Here is a 23,215-nt window from a genome sequence, read left to right as displayed (position 1 = left end):
TGACAGGACTGGTCGGAATCGACCATGAGAAATCCTGCACAGCTGTCTCCATTTATTATACCAGCGTCTTTAGATAGTGGTAGATGCAGCTTATCTTGAAAATCAGTCAAGCCCTTCGAAACGCTCCCTCCCTGACTTCCTGTTTCAAAAGGAAGCACGTCAACACAGCATCAAATCACGACTCTCGGGCCATTTCATGTTCACTCGAAGCCGAGAAGCTAGCAAGTCATTGCTGTTAAAGAAACAACACACGAAACATATGAAGCTGATGAGAGGATTTTCACAACGTCGTGCCCGAATCGTGACGAAGGTTAGGCAGTTAACGCGATATGAAAATTTATCATCGACCCTCATGCAGTAAAATGTGGCTTTTGTTCTGACGTATCCAGATGTTATAACTTGTCATGGCATTTACATGAAAAGGTGTTTGTTTTCGCGTACTGACCGGACTGGATCATGCACGGCGCTTCCCTAAATGGATCTTTTGACTCGCTCACTGTTTCCATAAAGCCACAGATTTGAATCTGGTTTGACGTATCATTCAGGCTTACACCTCCACAGTATGGAAAGCGACAGATTTGCGTACGCACCGTTCGCCACCCACAGTCCGGACAATTAGAGTTTCTGCATAGACAATGGAGCTACTGACAGTCCTAACCACAAAGGGGGAAAAAAAAAGCGTTGGAAGTGGGGTCATGTTCAGCAACACAGTTTTATTTAAATCTCCGCCTGGTTGCGCCAGGTGCATTTGATTATATTATGTCCAATCCTGAAAGTGATTTGTCAGTGTGCATGTATGAAGGAAAAAAGGAGAGAGAGAGAGAGAGAGAAAAAAAACCACGGAGCAAGTATTTGCATGATGAATTACAGAAATAAAATGCGTATTTATTTGTACAATTTATTCACACCATCACAAGGGTTAGCCAGTAAACGGCAAACTAGCCAATGAATAAAAGTATAGGAACGAAATGGTTTTACACCGCATACAAATATGAATAAAAACAGAACACTCTTTATTTTCTCACATTTATCCACTTATATGAATATAAAACATGATACATGCTATTTAAAAAAAAAAAGAGAGAGAGAGAGAGAGCTCTTGGAAACAATCAAATGTACTTTTCTATTCTGTCACACCATGCCGGAAAAGAGTGCTGCAGCAGCAGGGTGGTATGGGTAGGAAAGGTGAGATGGGGCGTGGAGTGAAGTGGAGGTGCCTGCGGGGTGGACACTGTGGCTGTAGGGTCCCAGCGAAAAGGCGTCGATAGGCTGCTCAGACCCGGGGCCCTTCAAGGGCTCAGAGAACGAATCGAGCTCCATAGCGGCGTTCCTCCGGCCCTTCCTGCTCTTACTCGACACCTTCCGGTTGCGTGTCTGAATTCCCTCCTTCTTCATAGTGAGGGGTCTGTTTACCTGAGGAGGTTGCAGGTAAGAAACGTTTAATATCAGCGGACAAACACCGGGGCTTTTCGTATCTGGAGGGTTTGAGTTCACACTGTCGAAAAGGTTAACGTGAAAGTTTCCCGCTATCAAAATACATCCACCAAACAGGTAGGGCGAAGGATAACACGTGCGTCCTCAGAGACAGGTGGACATTTGCGTTTATGGCATTTGGCAGACTCCTTCATGCAGAACAACTTACGTTTACATTTATACAATTGAGCAGTTGAGGGTTAAGGGCCTTGCTCAAATGCCCAGCGATGGCAGGATAGCAGTGTTGGGATTTGAGCTCACAACCTTCCATTTATTAGGCCAATGTCTTAACTACAGAGATACCATTGCCCCATGTGAAGTCAACCAACCTCATTCTTTTTCACAAAGGAAAGGGATATTTGCTCGTTTCCACATGCAGACACTCGTGATTGGCTAGTGTTGCTGTGATTGACAGGGGAGAGAGTATGTCATCCCTCCCACCCAGAGAGCACAGCCAGCTTTGCTTCCTCGACTCCCAGCCACAGACGGCTGTGGCATCAGCAGGATTTGAACTCGCGGGCGAACGCTTTTTTTTTATGCCACTCGTGAGCCGATTGGCATGAACTTTGAATATGTTATCAGAACAATGTAGACGTTGTTTTTTTTGATATTTTTTTCTGGAATATCTAGAGAATTTTGTGACATAACCTATATTGCTATTGTATAACAGTGATGGTGTAAAAGTATCTCACATTTCCTTTCAATCATTGCGATTAGTATTACCTCAATACCGTGCCAACTCATGCAGAACTCTATAGTATACATGAACACAAACTAATTCTCATCTTTATCTTCTTAAATGATTCCTCCAAATCATCTCTTTTTTTTTCTTCTTTTTTTTCAACTTTTCCACTTGATACATCCATACAAAGTTAGAAATCTAGGATGTTGGTGTGTAAGGCTACATTTGTCATTAAAAAAAAAATAAGTGTAAAAGAAAGGAGCTCTCACATTGTGTAGTTTAAAGTAAAGCCCACAGGCGTTGCACACGGGTTCCCCGCTGGAGTTACGTCTCCACAGTGTTGTGGTGCTCGTCTGGCAGTTGGCACACTGAGTCCCTGCCCTCTTACTCACAACCTACAGAGGTGAGGAGAGAAGATAGATATAAGAATGAACAAAGAAACCACAATTTTTTTTATTTTTTTTTTAAATGACATCATTTTGAACTCAATATCGAAATGGCTGATGTGTTGCCTGCAATTAGCGCCCCGTCCTCTGTTAATTTAGGATTCGGAAGCCGTACCAGTCTTTTTCTAGGCCGGATCAGGGGTCTGTTTTGTCCGTTCATCTTGTGGTACAGTCCGCAGGCATTGCAGAGGTAATGGCCCGTACCATCGCGCCTCCAGAGAGGGGTAGCAGTGGCTCCACAGTTCACACACTCCCGCGTTTCTGAGACCAAAAACACAGTTTCTTAGGACGCTTTTGGTGTCAGAGTAATAAAAATAAGTACATTTATGTATTTATTTTTTTTAAAAATGGACTTTTCTCTGCACCAATGGATCAGTTTATTCAACTGTTGTACAACAGTCTAAAGAAAGAATAAAACTCTTGGGGATGTTACAGGAAAATAATCAACAATGGGGCGGCGTGATGTGGCCTGATGAAACGGAGTTACTGTTACACCACAAAGTTGATTGTTCTTCAAAAAGAAATGCACACACCGAAGTGTTTTATTCCTCTTATACCGTAGCAATTTGCCGACGGTTATGAATTTTTTATTTATCGATAAACAAAACATTACATTTAATGAAAGATGTAAGTTAGTTAGTTACTATAGAAACAATAATTGGAACAACGCATTAATGTAACCCTGTGATTTTACTTGCAGCCATAACTACTGCCAGGGCCGCTGTTATACACAATTAACTTCTGACCAATCAGATTTGAGAATTCAACATCACTGTGATATAAAATATTTTTAAAACTAAAGGAAAGAACAAGGACCCCCTGTACAATACACGTTGACATAAGTCACTTCCAACACAAGTGTGTGTGCGTGTCTGTGTGTGTGTGATTGAAACAGTCCTCACCTGTGGGAGAGAGAGTCATCTTGCCTCGTAGTTTCTCGTAGGATGGCGAGTAGAGACCAACGCTGCTGAAGTCCTGAGCTGGGCTGCTGTAGGAGCTGTAGTGTCCTAGAGAATGTGTGTGAGTGTGTGTGTGCGGCTGTGGCGGCCCGTGATCGTGTGGATATACACTACCGCCGGCGACGTGGTTGATGGTGTAAACTCCCCCAACGCCCTCAGTGCCCGCTGCAGGACTGACCCTCTCGCCTTTCAAACTGTCCTTGCAGTCCAGGCCGGGTGGGTGGAGCTCAGAGCGAGGGGCTCTGATGGAGGACAGAGGGAGGGATGGATGAAAAGGAGAGGAGGTGGAGGAGCTGTGGGGGAGCACCGGGGTCCTGCTGAACGTACCGCCATGCCAGGAGGATGGGGGTGATGGGTACGGGCTAGAGAGGGAGTGAGCACCGGAGCCCTCCAGCCATGACAGGCCACTTAGAAAAGGAGAGGAGTAAACCTGTCGCACTGCATAGAGGGAGAGAGAGTGAGAGAGAATGAAACAGAGAAAGAGAGACCGGGAGAGAGAGACAGCCAGAGAGAGAGAGAGAGAGAGAAAGTGAGTAAGAGAGAGAATGAAATAGAGAAAAGGCGATGAGGAAAGAGAGTGAGAGAGAAAGAGAGAGCGAATGACGTTAAAAATAATTAAAAATGAAATGGAATATATTCCATTTTGATATCGTATTTCATGCATGTGCACTGTTGTATCTTGTTTAAATCAGCTGGGGTTTTTTTACCATAACGATGGCCGACGAAACAGGATCGTACACTGATCTACGTCTTGGGAGGAAGAAACCTAAGCTGTGGTTTGATGTTTTGTTTTTTTTTTCTTAAAAAGATGTCTTTTTTTTTTTTTTGGGAGTTACTGATTCATACAGGATGTAAAAAATGAAATCAAAGCTAGAGAAGTATGTTAACTTTAAAGTTGAGCAAATTAGCTAGTTTTGTAATTTAGTTAGTTAAATTAGCTAGCTAGTTAAGTTGTGTAATTTGGCTAGTTAAATTAGCTAGCTAGTTAAGTTGTGTAATTTGGCTAGTTAAATTAGCTAGCTAGTTAAGTTGTGTAATTTGGCTAGTTAAATTAGCTAGCTAGTTAAGTTTTGCTTGCATTGTTAATGTAAAGTTGTGTGCCTTAGAGTTCATCCCAACTGGGATATTAAAAACTCTTCTCAGTTCTTTTGATCAGTTAATGATGAAATATTTCATCATGCTTCAGCAGATAATTTTTCACTTTCCCACAAGTAGATTTTTGGCTTTATATTTCTCATTTCTTTAAATTACGTTACACTTATTTTTGCTTAAGCACACTTTCTCTATACTTTTTCCAGCCCTGGTGATACATGGAGTGTGTATGTGTGTATTTTATCTGCCAACCACTTACTTGAGAGTCACAAATAGGTCTATGGTATGAAGCATAATTTGATGATTTGATGTTTCTTCTAACAAAATTCCTTCTCCTTGTTGTTTTCTTTTTCTGGTATTTCAATATAATTCTGCCTTTGAGCCATTTTCACTCATAATTCAGTGTTGCGCACCTGGGATCTGAGGTCTAAAGAAGTTAGACAAGTGGTCTCAGTGGTTTCAGTAAAACGTCCAGAAAGACAAACTGTATTCCCTTTCCATTCCACTTATATTATGAACACTTAAAGCACTGAGGTCGTTTGCAGCTAGCTGTCTTTCGTGTTCACTTTCACAGGACCGAGAAGGGTGACTTTAAAAAGAACTGTATGTGAAAGCACCCTTAGAGAGCTCTGAGCTTATTTGTTGTGATCACGTTTGCACACACAAAAAAATGCTGAGTCGATCTGAGACCACTTGGGACACTGAAAATGACCAAATGTGGAAAATCATGCTGAGTCATAAACAGAGCAAGAAGTATGAAAATTATCTAAGAATACCGCCAAGCTAAAACCATCGTAGAGGTATTAATAAACTGTCTACAGGCAGAGCAGGTGTTTCCGTTGATCTCCTTCGCAGCTTTAATGTAAATAAAACACTATATGCAGAGCGAAACTGTACAGGTTTGGTTATGAGTTCCAATCCCACTATTGCCATAGAGCCACTGTCGGACCATAGAAGAAGAAACTCTCAAATGCTTAGCTTTAATTGTATCCTGCCTCAACTGTAGAATAAAAGTATATGTCAAATTTAAATGAATAAATAACGCTATACTCTCTTGTCTGTTGTTCCACAAGACACTTTTATTTACCATGAAAGACAAGAATAAAGTCGTTGTTTTTTTTTGTGTGTGTGTCTAGCACTGACCTGGGCTGTGTCTGTATGTCGGCGCACTGCGGCTCTGGACGGCGTTGGAGAAGAGGGAAGGCAGGCCACTACATTCGGCCTCTATACTGGAGAACGTCGAATCGTCCTCGGTGTGAGATACAAAGCTGGAGTCAGACGGGTAAGTGGGCAGCACCTCGGATGGCAATAGTGATGAGGAAGCCCAGCGAGACTCTACAGTTGCCTCCATGGCCAAAAGTCCTTCAGCTTCACTCCTAAACTGTAAAATATATGCATATTTATATATATGTATGTGTGTATATATATATATATATATATATATATACACACACATACATATATATAAATATATATGTAATATACACATACATATATATATATATATATATATATATATATATATATATATATATATATATATATATATATATATATATGTGTGTACATGTGTGTATATATATATATATATATATATATATATATATATATATATATAATAGGCAAATCAAATATCAGGAATATATCAAATCTATCTTATATTTTCTCATTATACCACAGCGCTGTTGAATTCTGAATTCTGATTGGTCAGAAGGTTTCTATAACATCATCTCTGACAGTAGTTCTCCTACAAATCCAGTCATTCTAATATATTATCTTTTCTATAATAACCACTTACACTGGGGCTTACAGTATACTAAGTGTGTAATTACTGATATAATGAAGTTTTCTATGAGGAGACTCTGTAAGTTTTCCAACACAGGAAAGTCGTCAAGACAGAGGGCTTTGTGGTTTTTCTTGCTAACATGCCAGGCTGCATTTTCTTGTCTGATTAACTTCAAGAGAGAAAAAAGAGAGAGAGAGAGAGAGAGAGAGAGGCTGGCATGGGAGGGACTGTTTATAGCTGCTGTAACAGAGCTAACTTGTTTCTCTTCATATTCCACAACGTTAAACGTAACTAAACGGATCAAAAGTACGACGTGACGTTCTTTAATTAATAAAACGTTTTAATTATTGGCGGATTGTTGCGGTATAAGAGGAATAAAACTCTTCAGAATGGGCTGTTATGGGAACATAATCTTCAGGGTGGGAACAGTAACTCATTGCACCATTTCACCCAGTTGATATTTATATAACACGACGCACTCGTCATGTTTTCTTCCTTAATTCTGCGACGACGATAAAACAGATCGAGCCACGTGGGAAAAGTCATTTCTAGCTTGTCCAGAAATGCGTTTAATAATCATGACAGAAATATTCGTTTTACTGTGATCTCATTCTGGGTATTGTCACATGATATCATTTTTTTTTTTTTTTTTTTGCAGTTTGAGCCATTACACGCCTGGTGCATACATAGTGCAGAAACTTGTCACTCTAACCATGCATTTTCATCATGTCTTTTACTATAATTACTCAACAGCCACTGTATTTATTCACACAATATCAATAGTAATAAATATTCACTAATGGTTAATAGTGTCGGATGAGTGTCTGGGTAAACTATAGCAACTGATATTATAATGCGAATAATAAATAGAGCATAAAAACATCATTATATCAAGAGTGTACAGCAGTATGATAGTCCTGTAGGTATAACTTGGTTCTTTGTTTAGGTCTTAGATTAAGTTCTTATCAATTTTTTTTAAGCCTAGATTTAACCGTGGAATAATTCGACATGTTACAAACAGCAAAGCCAAAATGAGGTATGACAGGGAGCAAAAATAAAATAATTCGGCTCACCTGCTGCATCCGTGCGGTTGGTGCTTCTTACCTGGCAGTAGTTTGGTGCGGATGATCTCCGTGCCTCCAGGTGAGCGAGAGAGGTGAAAGAGCTACAGTTAAGAGCTACAGCAAGGCGTTGCTCTGAAGTGCTGCTGGTCCGATAAGAGAAAGTGAGGGTGGTGTGTTGGTGGGAGCGGTGGGGGTGAGGGTCAGAAAGGAAAGGAGGGAGGGGTCATGGTGTAGGAGGTAATTTTAGAAAATGCTCTTCTGCTGAAGACACACCTCCGACACCAGTTAGTACTTCAGAGGGAAGTGACAGAGTTAAATTCACTCTGCTATCATAACTTATTATTCAGTATTCATGTAAATGATTGTGCAACTCAGCAGACGGGTCTCTTCCGTGCGAGACGATCTGCAGACGCTGCTTCGTTTTAGCACTGGGATCGAAGAACCGAGTAAACACAAACACAGCAGATCAAGTATGGCTGACTTTAGGTGCATGAGTTTCAGTTAAAGCAATGGAAAAATGTATTGCGGGGCCTAAAAAAAAACCGAGCTGTAAGCACACGCATATATTGTACTTTTAACGCAATCGGAACAAGGACCGAAGACGCCAACCAAACACGCCTAAGCCGGGTCTTGTTCTGGGCTGAAAATGGTAGTCCGGGTCCTTCTCACGCCTGAGATATGAACTCATTAACGCTGAGTCGTGGTTGTTCTTGCACGGTGGGATATGTGGTGAACGGAAACGATACATTTAACCATTCGTGTATGATGTACGCTGTATTAGACCGTTCATTTTTTAAGGCTGTTTTTTTAGAATAATATAACATGTAAATCACCTCCAAACCAGGCCAGTTGTTATATACACCATTATTCTCGTTTTTATTCCTCCATTATTAAGTGTTGCTCCTTAATAATACTGGCTGACAGTAATATATGCAGTATGTCTCTGGTATTTGTGTCTAAACTTTCTACACAATAAGGTCTAATCAAATACAAAAGAAAAAAAAACTGTCTTAGACTGTAACAAACAATCTAAATCTTTTTTTTTTTTTAATATGATGTCATAACTTCAAACCTACACTGCATATATAAATCCTCTTAAAATGATGATTTTAAACAAAAAAAAAAATAATAATGTTGTGTAATATTCTAGATGTAAAAAGTTAGTACATGATTTTACAAACACATTAGGATTTTTCCAGCAACGTCTTTACCCAGTTTATTCACCTTGGATGATTGCCAACTGTAGTTATTTATTGACTTTTAGGAAGAAAAAAAAAAAGGCAACATTTAGTTGCATGTAATTATATCTTGATATGTTTTATAATCATTTACGCAAGAAAGGGTTCAAACAGCTCTTTCTAGTTGGTTTCTAGCCGAGAAATAAGTGGAAGGCCCGGATCGCGACTACAAGCGATAACACAAAGCAGTCAAATACTTTTTGAAGGTGTTCGTAGTCACAAGTGAGTCACAATCATGAGACAAGGCCAACACGGTTTCAGCCACGAGCGGGAGGAAATAATGTCAACCAAAACCAACCTAGACAATCCAAACACCGGGCCAGAGATACCGAGCGGAAAAAAAAAGAAAAAGATGTTTGCGTCACCAAATTCTGATAAAAGATGCAAAACAGAGCTTTCTATGTACCGCAACTGAAGCAGTTAAGATGAGAGTTTGAGATGCAAATGGTGAGAAAGGCAGCAATCACGTGGAGAGATAGCCAGGCCACATCGACACAGCTCACACATTGAACAGGTGATTTGTTAATCAAAGCGAACTGCTCCAGCTTCCTTTGTTCATTCAGTTTTCAGGGAAATTAGAGAAAGGACAGAGGGATAGCTGTGGCAAAGCTGAAACATAGGGCAGGACTGTTATCATATTAATTGTAAACATAATCACAACACAACACCTCAAGCATCAGTTGTTCGGGGCAACAGGCTGTGAAGTATATCGCCTCGTTTAAATTCCTGCTTTTTAAATGAACTAAGAGTAGTTTCAGGGTTTGTTATTAGCAGTGTATACAAGCTGCAGATTTCTACAATGATCCAGCAAAAATTCACTCAGGATGTTCTCTCTGGATCCTCCACATTGACGAGACCAGTATCAATTAAGGTCTTGTGTGTTCAGCAACACCCAAAAAAACCCCAAAAAACTTAACATCCCGTCCTAAACGTTACATTGTTCAAAAGCCTTGGAGGAAACGGCCCCCTGTTATCTGTGCAATGCATAATGCCACCAATTTGGTTGCGGCCAGTTACTATGAATAGGGCTGCTTGATTTGATCAATTCCCTCTCACCTGGGAGTACATCAGGTCTGCTAGTGCATACTGCTGGATCTTACTTTATTAGCGCAGTTCACGTTTCTCAGTAAAGCGTAAATATGTAATAATAGTTTGACATTTCTCGCAGTGCTACTCCCGTGAGGGAAAAATAAAACGGTACTATTGTAACGTTTCTCGGTTTGAGTTAAATTACCCAAAGATTATTTACAATACGGACTTCATATCGCTCAGATATAATCATGCACATGTTTGCTTCGTTCATCAGCTCCAAGTTTACTCTTATCACCAGCGAGTATTTTACAATTTCACCGACACTAAAAGGAGTCCTTACGTGTAGGGGGGAGTGGGGCATGTTGTCACAACTTTCAGTGGTTCTTACTTTTCTTGGCCTTGATTGGTTATACAGAATTAATTAATTAATTAATATCCAGTCCATACAGGATTTCGCAGAGTTTTGTTAACGCTTTTTTTTTTTTTTTGCGGAAAACTACTCGCATTGTTGGAATCGCAATCGCACAGAATTGTTTCGCAGTGATGTTTGTTGGTAAACAAGACCTTTCAGCTGTACTCGTGTCCGATACACGTGAACCGAAGACGGTTTTGGCTGAATGCACATCGTGATGACGTCACGTGACGCGTTGTGTTACTGAGTACTAACACTAACCGGTTACAGTTTTCCTATTACAGTTGGAGTTTGGATTTTAAAAACCTTCAAACCTACTGACACGTCTGTATGGTGTGCCAGTCTTCTTTGTTTTCCAGATCAGTAAATACGTTTTTTAACGTAAGCTCAGAGTGTTCGATTTGAGACACGGCTCACGGCGACAGTCACGACGACGGTGGAAAGTTTCGAGAGAAACGTTAAGAGCTTGGCATTGTGTTTTAACGTCGCTGTGCGTGAAACGTTTACGTTTTAGAGTTCTTGGAAACCTGCCGGACAGGGACGTTTTTGATTCTGACGTGCCGTCTAGTGAACGGCGCATTTAATCTGCCAGATGTACATAAGATATGCAGGCGAGTGGGTGAATAATGCCGCTCACATAGCCTTGGCTGTTAAATACACAGGCAAAGTCACGTGTCAGGTATAAAACAGGCTCTTCTGCTTTACGCTATTTTGCTATAACAGTATGCAAAGCATTGTGTTTTATTCCTTATGTATCACTCGAAGCTGGATGTGACAGCGGAAAAAACGTGCAAGGAAAACAATTTATCCTTCCCACTAGCTTGGTAAGTTTTAACTTATGTTATACACGTTACAGATATAATAAAATGTTCAAATGTTGCACTAGTCCTAAGTTATAAATCTGAAATTTAAAATGCTTTTTTTTTTTTTTTTTAAACGTAGGGTGCTAGACAATTCATAATGTACATTTGGGGTGTTTTGCTCAGAAGCGTGTAGGAACCCCTGAAAGTCAGTAAGTTGTCACACTTTTTCAACACATAAGAAGACAAATAAGGTACATCCATTACGTTATGGGTCAAAATGACCCACAGTTTAAATACACACAAAAACAGCAAAGAACAGCTTGAAACAGTAAGCCTTTATTATGGCTTGTCTGAGGCAATCCATTAGAAGAAATATTTACATATAATTTCATGAAACGAAATGAGGAAAGTCAAAAAATTCTGAGAAAAAGACCACATAATAGCCACAGTTTCAGAGATCGTGCACGTGGAAATGGGTTATAGAAGGGTTAGTCAAAGAATAAACAGGGCTGGATCTGAAAGGGGTGGATGGTATAGTAGATACACATGCAGTCAGGTCCATAAGTATTTGGACAGCGGCGCAATTTTCGTAATTTGACCTCCATTTATCTCCTTAATTTGTCGTGAAATAACGAGGAAACAGGCCACACCCGGCCATGAAACTGCTTATAAGTCGATTGTCCGATTACTTTTGAGCCTGTGTAAAAATATATATATATAAATAGCTGTGATTCGTAAACGGTTAATGCGATATTTTTGTTAAACCCCTTGAATTAAAGCTGAAAGTCTACACTTCGATCCCATCTCGAATTGTTCCATTTGCATCAAATCCATCATTGAAAATTGTGTCACCGTGCAAGTACTTACGGGCCCGACCGTATACTTAGTAAATATATAATGTCAAATAAACAATATACGGTATATATTATATCATAATCAATTTATTCGTAGCTGACTACAAAATAGCATAATGATTGTTACCAGAGGAAGTTCTCTGCAGGTAAAGTATCTCTTCTATACTGACTGAAGTAGAAGTGTGAGCGTACCATATTCAGAACTACTGCTAGATATTTTTAAAGGTTTGTGACGTACAATTTTTTTATTTTTTTTAACCCAAGCCAAAGTGTGCTTTTTTTCCCCAGACGATGGAACACTCTTGTTTTGTTTGTTTTCTTTAATGAACCCGTGACTTAAACAACATTTTGTTGTGCAAAGTCGGTCTTTGTGTGATTTCTCTCGTAAGAATAACCAAAGTGATACGACGTTGTGCTAAAGTAGCATTTTGTAATATTTAGTGCCTTCTATTGCCTGCTCTGCTGGATCTGGGTTTGAAAAAAAATCAGTATCAGGAGCCTAGAACGAAGAGACTACACATGGGATACATCACATGGGAATCATGCCAATTAAAGTAGATTTAAAATTCAATTAACACCACTTATATAAATTGCAATCTGCACCTTTGACATGTGCTGTGGCCGTTATTGGCAGAAATTAGACCGTTTACTGCTGGTATTCCCAAATCAGATGAGGACAGGCAAAATGAAACTGAATTTTTTTTAAAAACTTCAACAAAAAAAAACAAACATTTAATTATAGTTATGTTTGCAACAAGAAAGGCGAATGATCGGAGGAGATAAACTCAAAGCACACTCAGCAAAGGCGCTGGACGTTACTCAGTTGCATTGAGGTCCTTTTGTTCAGTTTTACATGAGAGTACTGGACCTTCTCCGTCAAGTTTTTAGAGATGACAGTGCACTATATAGTAAACAGGGTGTGGTTTCAGTCATGTGGTGGCTGTTTGCTGTTATCTAAGGCGTCGCTCGAATCCCATGAGCCACCTCTACTGAGGATTATTATGAAACACTGCCTTTGGTTCAACAACTCATGCAGTTAATATTATGAAGTGAATGCACAGCTGAAAAAGAAGAAATAAATAAATAAATAAATAAATAAATAAATAAACAGAGGCAGAGCTGGCAGGTCTATTTACAGGAAGATAAGCGCAAAATTCAAATCAGTAGTCCTGAACCACTTTGGTTTATTCAAATGTGCTCTAAAGAATAAGATCACAGGTCTAGAATGATCTAAATGACTTTACAACAACTATGGCCATTCCCTAGTGAAGAAAAAACACAATATTTGATATAAGATCCTGAATTCGTATTATTCCAGTCAGGAAATAAATAGCACTCATTTTTAGACCTCACTTACGATATTATATATTCACGAATATTTGAAGAATGCTAAACACTAACGCACAGTCCGCTTCAGAGACCTGCTACCGTGGAAAGAAGCCATGATGAGTGAAGCAGGGTTTATAAACACCCCCATGCGTGTGGTTGGATCAGACCGGGATCCACCAGGCTCTCATGCAAAGGCCGTTCCACCGAGAACTCGTAGGGGGGCTGCAGTCGCTGGCGAGAGTGTTTCCCCCCGCGCTGAGGAATGGGCAGCTCCGAGTGATGGGCAGGGAGCGGGTCTGTGAAGAAGTAGGGATGCAGTAAAGCCTGCAGAGAGAAAGAAACAGAAGGAAGCGACAGAGTCCTTCAGAAATAAATGTGGGAGATATTAAAAAGTACATAAAGTTTCAACAACAAAAAAAAAACTTTTTTTTTTTTTTTTTTTTTTTAGACATTTGATGTTCAACAAAAATGCTACTAAAGGTGTAAAAGGTGAAACCGGTTGATATATAAAATAGTGGATTTTTAAATATAACTTTTACTCATTGGGTTACTTAAGTTTCCTCATTTCACTGCTACCATAGCAACAGCTATGTCAAACATGTTATTAATGCTACGTTCATTGCTGTTGATGTGTCTTAGCAAAACTCCATACAGTGAGACAAGCCTCTTCTGGTGTTCTTCATATACTGTACATATTATTGTATCTCCGGACAGCTCGTGTACTACGCAGCAGTGTTTATTAGCTCTACATACACGTTTATATGTCTACGTAGAGCCGCTATAGGGGCGGAGCTCCTTCAGGTAAAGACGTTAGAGTGAGATGGTTTGTGTGGTCGCACCTGTCTGGCATTAATCCTCTGCTTGGACGGATACACGAGAAATTTCTTCAGCAGGTCAATGGCCTGAGGGGACGTGTCAGGCACGATTTCCTCCAGAGGGATCGGCGGGTTATCTTTAAACGTGATCTTGTTGTAATCTGGCAACTCTGTGATCTCCTGTATTTAAAAAACCCCAAAATATATATATATATGATACAACATATCCTTTATTAGAAACAGATATAACATCACTATAAGTTATATTACATGCACAGCTCTCCTTCAAAACTGTTATTAGAATTATTATGTAATGAATAAAACACTTCTGGGCGCGCTGTTATAGAGAAATATTCAACAACGGTTAATGGAGTCCCTGTTACCACCGGAAAATTGATTATTTTCTTATAACAGCATATCCTGAAGTGGTTTTTTTCCTCTTACCCAACAGCAATTTGCCAAAAATTAAACTTTGTATTGATTAAAGAATGACATTGTAGGGTTTTTTTTTATCCATTTATAGTTGCGTTGTAGAATTTTTTTCTTTCCACTGTCAGCTTGCTCAATCTACATGTGAATTTCTGTAAAGCTGCTTCGTGACTATGTCTATTGTTAAAAGCATTTTATATAAATACATTATAAAAAAATGTTATTTGTTATTTATAATAGACTCTATTTAAATGGACTTTCTCCTGTTGGAAAACTTATAGCTTTACCTCTGACTGTTACAAAGCGCTGTCAGTTACAATGAAGGAGGCGTAGCTTGTATTTTCTTTGTGCAGTGTCTAAACAATGCACTGGAATATATCAAAATGGCTCGAATTTTGTATCACCTTCATATATCTGATCGATGATGAAATACAGTTGCAATCAAAATGATCCAACCCCTATTGCCAATCAGGTTTATTGTCAAAATGGACAGACTTTCAGCTGTTTGTGATGAACAAATCAAACAAAAGCAATTGAAATAGTTCAACATAACGAATAAGTGGTTTCCTCCAAATTCAACTGAAAATGCAACTTATGATGACTTCTCCAGTTTCAAAATTTTTCAGCCCCTTCATGGCGAGCATCTTTAGTACTTAGTAGAGAACACTGTTGCTGTTATGACCCACTGCAAATGAGATGCAGAGCTTCTGGCAGCGTTCCTGAGGAATCTTCACCCGTTCCTCATGAGCGACGGCCTCCAGTTCAGTAATATTCTTGGGTTTGTGTGCTGCAACCGCCTTCTTCAAATCCCACCAGAGATTTTCTACAGGGTTGAAGTCAGGTGACTGTGATGGCCCTGTAGAATCTTCCAGGACTTCTTCTACAAGCAAGCCTTGGTGGAATTTGAGGTACGCATGGGATCATTGTCCTGTTGTTCCTCACAGACGGCATGATGTTTTCTCCTAGGATTTCCTGATACTTCAATGAATCCATCTTGCCTTCCACGCGATGCAGGTTTCCAGTGCCAGAGGATGCAAAGCAGCCCCAGAGCATCACCGAGCCTCCGCCATGCTTGACTGTGTACAGAGTGTTCTTTCTTCATTCTTCTTCCTCCAGACATACCGCTGATCCATCGTGCCGAAAAGTTCCAGTTTTGTTTCATCGCTCCCAAAACTTCTGTGGCTTATTTATATGATTTTGAGCGACTTTTCGTGTGCTTTTGGTCAGTAGTGGTGAACGTCTTGGAGTTCTGGCATGGAAACCTGCAGCGTTTAGTACGTTCCTTACTGTGCTCACTGAAACCTCAGGGCCTGTTGCACCCAGTCTTGCCACAGGTCTTTTGCAGTCGAGGGTTTTTCACAACCTGCCTTCTCAGAAATCTGCTTGCAGTCGTCGATAGCTTCCTTTTTCTGCCCCGTCCAGGTATTTCATCCATTTTCTACCCCTAGCCAGTTCCGGTATTTCATGTGTTCCAGCTCAAGCACACCTGGTGAAACCAATGAAGCTCTTGATTAGTTGTATCAGGTGTGCTCGAGACAACACCTGTTTTGCATATTTGTGCTGTTGTGAGGGATTCTATTCAGGGGGGTGAATAATTTTGAAACTGGAGAAGTCATTATAAGTTGCATTTTCAGTTGAATTTGGGGAAACCACTTAAAGCATTCATCGTGTTGAACTATTTCAGTTGCTTTTGTTTGATTCGTTCATCGCAAACAGCTGAAAGTCTGTCAATTTTGACAATAAACCCGATTTGCAATGGGGGGTTGAATAATTTTGATTGCAACTCTATTTGGGTGTGGATTGTATTGTCTTGAAAGAGGAGATCCATGGTTGATACATAGCTGCAACCCAATCCTGACTAAACCAATCCAGGTTAATGGCAATTATTTTGCACTCGGTTTGTCCCAGGTGTGTCATTCTTTAGGCAAAACAACACTGGTATAAGATCTCATATATGGCATAGCTGGTTTAAAACACAGTGTCTCCGTCTGCTTAAACTCATGAGCCGAAACCGTACAGGGACTGAAAATGGATGGAAAAGCTCACCGGCCACACTTTCTGGTTGGGAGTTCCCAGGACACGGAGCACGCAGCACAGCTGCTCGATGTCATTCTCTCCAGGGAACAGAGGAGAGTTATTCAACAGCTCCCCAAAAATACAGCCCACTGCCCTGGAATAAGCACACGCCAAAACCACAGGTCAGGGGTTAGAAACCAACAGCACCACCCTGATTACTAACTGCCTAACAGCTCCTGTGGGTATTTTGCAGCGTTTGTGAAACTGTCCCCACCTAGTGGTCACTTTAGAGAATACAGATTAAAAAAAAAAAGACATCACCAAGGTGTGTGCTGGGGAAGGTTGTTAGAAGCAAATCTGTATCACCTCAAATTAATTAATAAATGAGCTTACAATCAGATTTTTTTAATTAAAAAAATATTGGCACCCTTGGTATGGATGGGCCAAAAAAAAAGTCTTTGTGCTTAATTAGATTAATGTTACACTGAAAACACACTGAGTGGATTATTCTAAGATATTTTTTATTATTAAATCATTTGTACTTTATGCAATCCCCCTATCTCGGCATCAGAACTAGTTCTTGTGGACTCTCGTCTAATAATAATTCTAATTATTACCCTTAAAAATTTACCTTTCATATACTGTACAAAAGTTTTAGGCACCCTATTTTTTTTTTATTTTTTTTTTAGTACAAACTTTATCAATTTTTATTTTATGACTTTACATTATCGAGTCAGTACAAAAAACATTTTAGAGTCCCAAACATTAGTTTTCTAGGACAAAATGAAATGTTAAAGAAAAATGTTTGTATGTCAGTAAAGACAGAAGCGTATTATGTAAGAGACACTTTTCAGACAACAAAAAAAAAACACAATGAAGGCTGCTGGGTTTTGCTACAAAAATAAGAAGAGTGTGACAGTCAAAGTCTCCAGAAGAACCGTGTCTGGTTCTGCAAGACGCTCGATAACACTTACAGCTCATTTCCTTATAAAACTGCACTAACACACAAGGACTACTATTTTTATTTTGATCTTAAATATTGACTTTGTTTCATTTACTACTGTTTACTGCTCTTTACAGATTTTTTTAATTTTTTTAACGTTGAGACATTTAATTTCATTATTTTATTAAGGCATCTTTGCTCTACAGCATTTCTTTGCATGTGCCTGAAACTTTATTAATACATTAGAGGTGCAGTTTGTAATATTTAAGTGTTCCCAGATGTATAACAATGATACAATTTCAAAATGACCTTAGCAAAAGCATTACATCCGAAAAGTGAGTTCTAAAAATGATCAGCTGTTCTTTTAACATGTTTTTTTTTTTTTTTAGGGGCCAAGCACTGAAGGTGTTAGGCACCCATTGTATCCGTTAGTTTTCTTCTTATTATTTCTTCTTCCTCAATGGGAGTCTGTGGCAGCCCTATGAACCGTAAGTAGGAAAATGATGAAATTTGGCACACTCATAGATATGACCATGAATGGTATCTGGACCAATTATGGGCTCTCTAGGACCAACTCTATAGAGCCACCACTAGTTCAAATATTCACTATTCAAATGGTTATAATTGTTGAACACTTTGTCCTAGAGAAAAGAAATTGAGCTCGTCAGATTACTCTCCTCATGCTGATCACAATCCATATCTTAGATTAAGATTCCACCCATTACAGTAGTCACCATTTTGAAATGTACAGTATTCTTTTTTTGTTCGCTACGCCTCGTTCAAATTTGGTCCAGTTCTTACCTGAGGATCAGTGGACAGAGCCGCACGAAAATGGCAGAACAGAAGTTTGATATTCATATTTGTAAACATTCTAACTAATGGTTTTGTGTGCTCATTCTCACCTTGGAAGCTCTCGTGAACATCAAGTTTCACGCGTATCACCTGTGTGGCGCACTGTGATCAGCGATAAGCACCGATTCTAACGGTCCTGGGTTCGATTCCCGTTCGGTGCACGTTCTTAAAAGTGTGCGCAATCATTCGGTTCCTTTCTTTCGTGGCTCAGCATTGCACTAACCTTTCAACCTCTTGGCATGCAAATAAATACCTCCGATCTGTTCATTTCCTGTTCAATCTTATTCTCAGCTGTGCTTCTGAATCTATCTTTTATTCATTCATGTACATTTCTATTTCTCCTCTTTGTGATCTTTGGGCTCCACATTGCTCTTGCTGCGCCTTTGGTGCTTGGCCCCTTTAATCTCTGCTTGCAGCTATATATATTTTTTAAAATTATAATTAATCTTACTTTTTCTGGTGGAATTATAACCTGGCAACAGAGGTCTAAAAATTACAAACTGCTCCTTTAATGCGTGTTTTTCTGCTGGAATTATAAACCAAGCAATCGAATCCATCATCCTGTAAGATTAAAGCAAACGTAAATCACCTGAACCATACGGACGGTGAGCTTCTCTTTTTCATTTATACTCATATATTCTTGAAAACCATCTTTTGTTGTTAAACATGTACAACCGTGAGACGGAGCAGTGACGTATCATACCAGAGATCTACTCCTTCGTCATATTTCCGAGCACCGTATAGAAGCTCTGGAGCTCTGTACCACCTGCAACACAATTTTTCACAACAAAAGAATCTGTTTTCAGCTTTCATGTGCTGGTTCACACACAGGAACAAGGAACCACTTGGCAAAGACAACACCGAGAGGCTGGAAGTGTTTTTGAGTGGCTCTATTCCTTCTACTAACAACCAGTAGAAGGAATTCGCTTGGTAAAAGTGTTAGGTTAAAACTAAACTAGTAAATAATACTCACCTTGTGGCCACCTGATGGCTGTAAAGCCTCTCTCCTTCATTGGAAAAAAGCCTGGCCAGACCAAAATCAGCAATCTTCAAATGACCTGTCGAGCTGATTAGAAGGTTTGCAGGCTTCAGATCCTGCATATAAACAGTATGTACATAACATAATGTGTTTTATTACGTGGAGAAACAACACAGACACAAGAGAGGACTAAAACACTCTCTGGATGTGCTGTTATAGGAAAATAATCAACGACAGGGTGGTGAGACCAAGCAGTGCTACTCTTATTTTCCACTAACAGGTAGCACGGAAGTGGTTTATTCCTCTTACGCCACAGAAATCTGCCAACAATTTACCATCATTATTGATTCAAGAATGGCGCCACGTACTTTTTTTTTTTTTTAAATCAGTTTATAGTTACATTTAACATTGTGGAACGTCCCCGAAACAAGTCTTCCCTCGTAAACACTTTCACACGTCTGAAAACGTTAAGGAACAGCTATACAAAGCGCTGACACTGGAGACTCCTTCCAAAAATGTTAAATAAAATGTCTCCTTACAGAAAAATTCCAACATGTCAACATGTACACACGTTTCTAATGCGTCTGTCAGACAAGTCCCTGCATAAGTCGTTACTATAGAAACGACAACGTATTAGACGTGTCTTGCAGCTGGAATTACCATCAGACATGCTGTTGTAGGAAATTCTGACCAATCAGACGAGACAATTCAGCAGCACTGTGGTACGATTAGATTTTAGTTCAATCAGAATCATTACACGTCTATTATTACTATTAAATCTAATCTAAATCTAATCTCTCCGAATGCCTGGTTTCTGAGATGACAACATTAAGCCCCCCCCCAAAAAAAAAAAGTGAAGCTGCAATCATACCCTGTGCATGATGGAGTTCTCATGACAGAAAGCCACCCCTTTGAGTAACATCATCATGTAGCCCTTGACCTGAGATTCAGTCAGGGGTCTCTGAGAGTTCCGGATAACCTCCGACAGATCCGAGAGCATGTACTCGAAGACCAGCACAAAGCCGGTACCGTGTGGGAACACATCCTTCAGCTTTACTACCTGGGGAGGAAAGCAAAGCCGTGGCCTTTGAGAGGTTTTTCTTGATCATCTTCTACTTCATGTTCATTTAAATCATCACTGTAGATATCACTGTACATATTTTAACCAAGTCCTGAGAATGTGGAGCTACCCAGCAGCTACATTTATTCAGTGATCATTCAATTTACACCAAGAAACTAATCAGATATCGTAAAACAAAAACGTAATCAAGCGCTAGACCCATATGTTAAGAGGCGCTAAACTGACCTAGACTGACACCTTTTCATTCTGTAGAGATGGAAAGTTTTTGAACCAGAAATATGTGTATTTAAAAAAAAAAAAGCCAAATCTTTTAAGGTTTTAAACACACTCACGTATGGGTTATCTTCAATTTCCTGAAGTGCTTTAATTTCTCTCAGTGCTTGGTTGGGAATCCCGTCTTCTAGCTTTCGTAGGGCCACTTTCTTCAGTGCCACCGTCTCTCCTGTCTAGACATACACACAAAAAAAAAAACACAAGCGAGGAAGAAAAAGCTAATGAACTGCAGAATTAAATAACAGTAGGTATTTAACGGATAGATAAATGGCATGAGACAGGTAAGGAATAAAACACCTGGGGCTTGCCGCTGTAGGAGAATCATGCCGAACAGGCAGGGTTGTTTTATTTATTTGGTTTGGTTTATTTCCTTTATGGCAAATGGGAATAGCTTTGGCTCCACGGTGCGTGGAGGAAAAGCAAGTCACTTCCACCTAGAGCTTGTTTTAAAGAAAAGAATCCGAATCTAATCAATTTTCCGTAAACACTGGATACGGTAAACAAAGGGTGAGTGAAGTATGGGTAGGATCTACAATGTACAGAACCGTTCCTGTTGATATGTTGCAAGGATTGGGAGAGGGAAAAGGAGTGGATAAGGGTCGTATCGCAGACAGGTCGGGCGGACCAACGGGGCGAGCTGGCATTGGACCTGGTGCTTTTCAAACTGCTGGGGTGGCGACCCAGCACTTCAGGTAATAAGAGATGGGTCTGACTCAGTTGAAAAACCAATTAAAACCTCCAATTCAAGTGGGAGGGTGTAACATTTCTCCTAAAGGGGATCTCCTATAAGCGATAAAGGGTAAAACCACGCTTTCGCACTCACCGCCATTTTGATAATTGTGTGTCGAAACAGTATCGCTAACGTTTCAATATTTTGCATTCTGAATTCGATTACAGGAACATTCCTCAAACGAATGTTATTCTGCGAATAAAGTAAGTAAGGCTTGCTGGGAAAATGTTTAGCAAAACAGACAGTTCCTACAGTGACAAACAACCTAGTGCGGAACGTGATCGTCTTCGATTTTTAAAGCAAGTTTTATCTATCTAACTTCGTGAACTACACTACCGGTCAAAAGTTTGTGGACACTCGACTGACATGTTTCTCATGATGTCAAAAACCTTTTGATATGAAGGTGTGTGATTAAACGTGTGAAATCGGTGTTGTAGACACAAAATATAATCATGCCGAAGTATTCGTTTCTTTCATTAGAAAAAGAACATTTTATTTACCAAAAAAAACTTTTTAAACGGACGACTCGGGGGGTGGGGGTAAATATTCCGAAAAGCATCCGATAAGTGTCCAGAGTAGATGGGAACTCCTTTCATACTGTTTAAAAAGCATCTCAGGGAAATTCCTCAAGAAATCGCTCGAGAAAACACCAAGAATACATTTCTGGAAATTCTAGTCAAAAAGGGCGTTGACTTTGAAGATGCTAAAATATTTAATTATTTTGATTTCTTTTGGATTTTTTTAAAATCACAACATAATTCCCATAGTTCCATTTGTGTTACTCCAGAGTTTTGATGACTTTATTATTATGATAAAATGTGTGTGTGTCCGGGGGGTGGGGGGTGGGGTAGTAGGAGGAGTAGTGGTGCCACCCCGATTGCAGATATCAGAAGAAACGCATGCGCACCACAGTGAACTTGTTTCCCAAGCAATGATTTGTATTATTATTCGCCGAATCAAAGACACCCCAAAGAAATATGTGCACACCATGGTAAAAAGAAAGAAAATTAGAAAAATATCACAAAAATATGGAGATTTTGCTGGAGACCTGTAAAACCCTGATTACATGGGGGGTACGTCCAGAACAGGGAGGAGAACCTCACTGTGATTAAAACAACAACAACAACAACAAAAAACATTGATAACACCACACTGGATACAGTCAGAAACTGTATTGAAGACTATGGCAGGCGCATAGAGATGACGTCACTCCAGCGCGTCAGCTGGGTATTTTTCCAAACGGCTTGAACAGAGAATGCTAGTTACAGTAGCAACCCTTAAAAGCGAAGAAATCATTTATAAAACTGTGCATCGTGTTTACCTCGATATGTTTGGCCTTGAACACAATTCCATGCGCTCCTTCGCCAATCCTACCGAGAATACTGTACTGATCCATGGCACGAGCCCAAAGCAGCTAACCCGTAAAGCTAACTTGCTTCGTTCACCAAATAAGACTTCGTGTTTTATTTAAATAAAAGTCGATACTATAAATACACACATATAAAATACATGCTAACCCGACGTTATACTTTACTAACCAAACTAAATAGTCAGTGCAAAACAAGCAGCTAATCTCGCGCTAACGAGTTCGCAGCGTTTCCATGGAGACAGAAGCATAGCGCTACGGCAACTCAGAAGGCCCAACCCACAGGATTTGCGTTTTATATTATAGACGACGAGCCAACTCCATAAACCAGTGTTCAGTATTCTCTAAAATGTTTTATTATCGCTGGAAAGTAGGCATGTGTGCATAAACAGCGTTAAAACCCTAGCGCAGTCCCCCCCTTTCTATTTCTGATTACAAAGTACACTTAATATTCTTGCTGGTCTTTTATATTAATTGTACATAATCCAAAGAAACCTCTAACACCCACAGGAAAAAAAAACAAAACTCATCAATGTCAAGCAACATGACACAAATGAACAC

At 39.7% G+C, this 23,215-nt stretch overlaps 2 protein-coding genes across 4 annotated transcripts; both read right to left on the bottom strand.

Annotated features, from left to right (window-relative positions):
* Window positions 1-693: 693 nt before the first annotated feature.
* Window positions 694-7,688, bottom strand: gata1b (GATA binding protein 1b). 2 transcript variants are annotated; one of them, XM_053625730.1, is made up of 6 exons: window positions 7,543-7,688; window positions 5,796-6,033; window positions 3,504-3,998; window positions 2,717-2,862; window positions 2,425-2,550; window positions 694-1,413 (listed from the first exon to the last, which is right to left on the bottom strand). In XM_053625730.1, exons 2-6 carry the CDS (start codon window positions 6,001-6,003, stop codon window positions 1,132-1,134), a joined length of 1,257 nt encoding a protein of 418 aa, XP_053481705.1. In that variant the 5' UTR covers window positions 6,004-6,033; window positions 7,543-7,688; the 3' UTR covers window positions 694-1,131. The 2 variants fall into 2 exon arrangements, with proteins under 2 accessions (XP_053481705.1, XP_053481704.1); XM_053625729.1 differs by having other exon boundaries at window positions 7,512-7,680.
* Window positions 7,689-13,008: 5,320 nt separating this feature from the next.
* cdk20 (cyclin-dependent kinase 20) lies at window positions 13,009-23,069 on the bottom strand. 2 transcript variants are annotated; one of them, XM_053625727.1, is made up of 8 exons: window positions 22,610-23,069; window positions 20,618-20,731; window positions 20,076-20,264; window positions 19,199-19,320; window positions 18,929-18,991; window positions 16,461-16,584; window positions 14,010-14,165; window positions 13,009-13,494 (listed from the first exon to the last, which is right to left on the bottom strand). In XM_053625727.1, exons 1-8 carry the CDS (start codon window positions 22,682-22,684, stop codon window positions 13,303-13,305), a joined length of 1,035 nt encoding a protein of 344 aa, XP_053481702.1. In that variant the 5' UTR covers window positions 22,685-23,069; the 3' UTR covers window positions 13,009-13,302. The 2 variants fall into 2 exon arrangements, with proteins under 2 accessions (XP_053481702.1, XP_053481703.1); XM_053625728.1 differs by lacking the exon at window positions 18,929-18,991.
* Window positions 23,070-23,215: the final 146 nt, after the last annotated feature.

The sequence above is a fragment of the Ictalurus furcatus genome, chromosome 5 (assembly GCF_023375685.1).
Source record: "Ictalurus furcatus strain D&B chromosome 5, Billie_1.0, whole genome shotgun sequence".
In the NCBI taxonomy this organism is placed as follows: Eukaryota; Metazoa; Chordata; class Actinopteri; order Siluriformes; family Ictaluridae; genus Ictalurus; species Ictalurus furcatus.
Note: the sequence above shows the minus strand (reverse complement) of the source record. Positions and strands in the feature narration are given on the sequence as shown.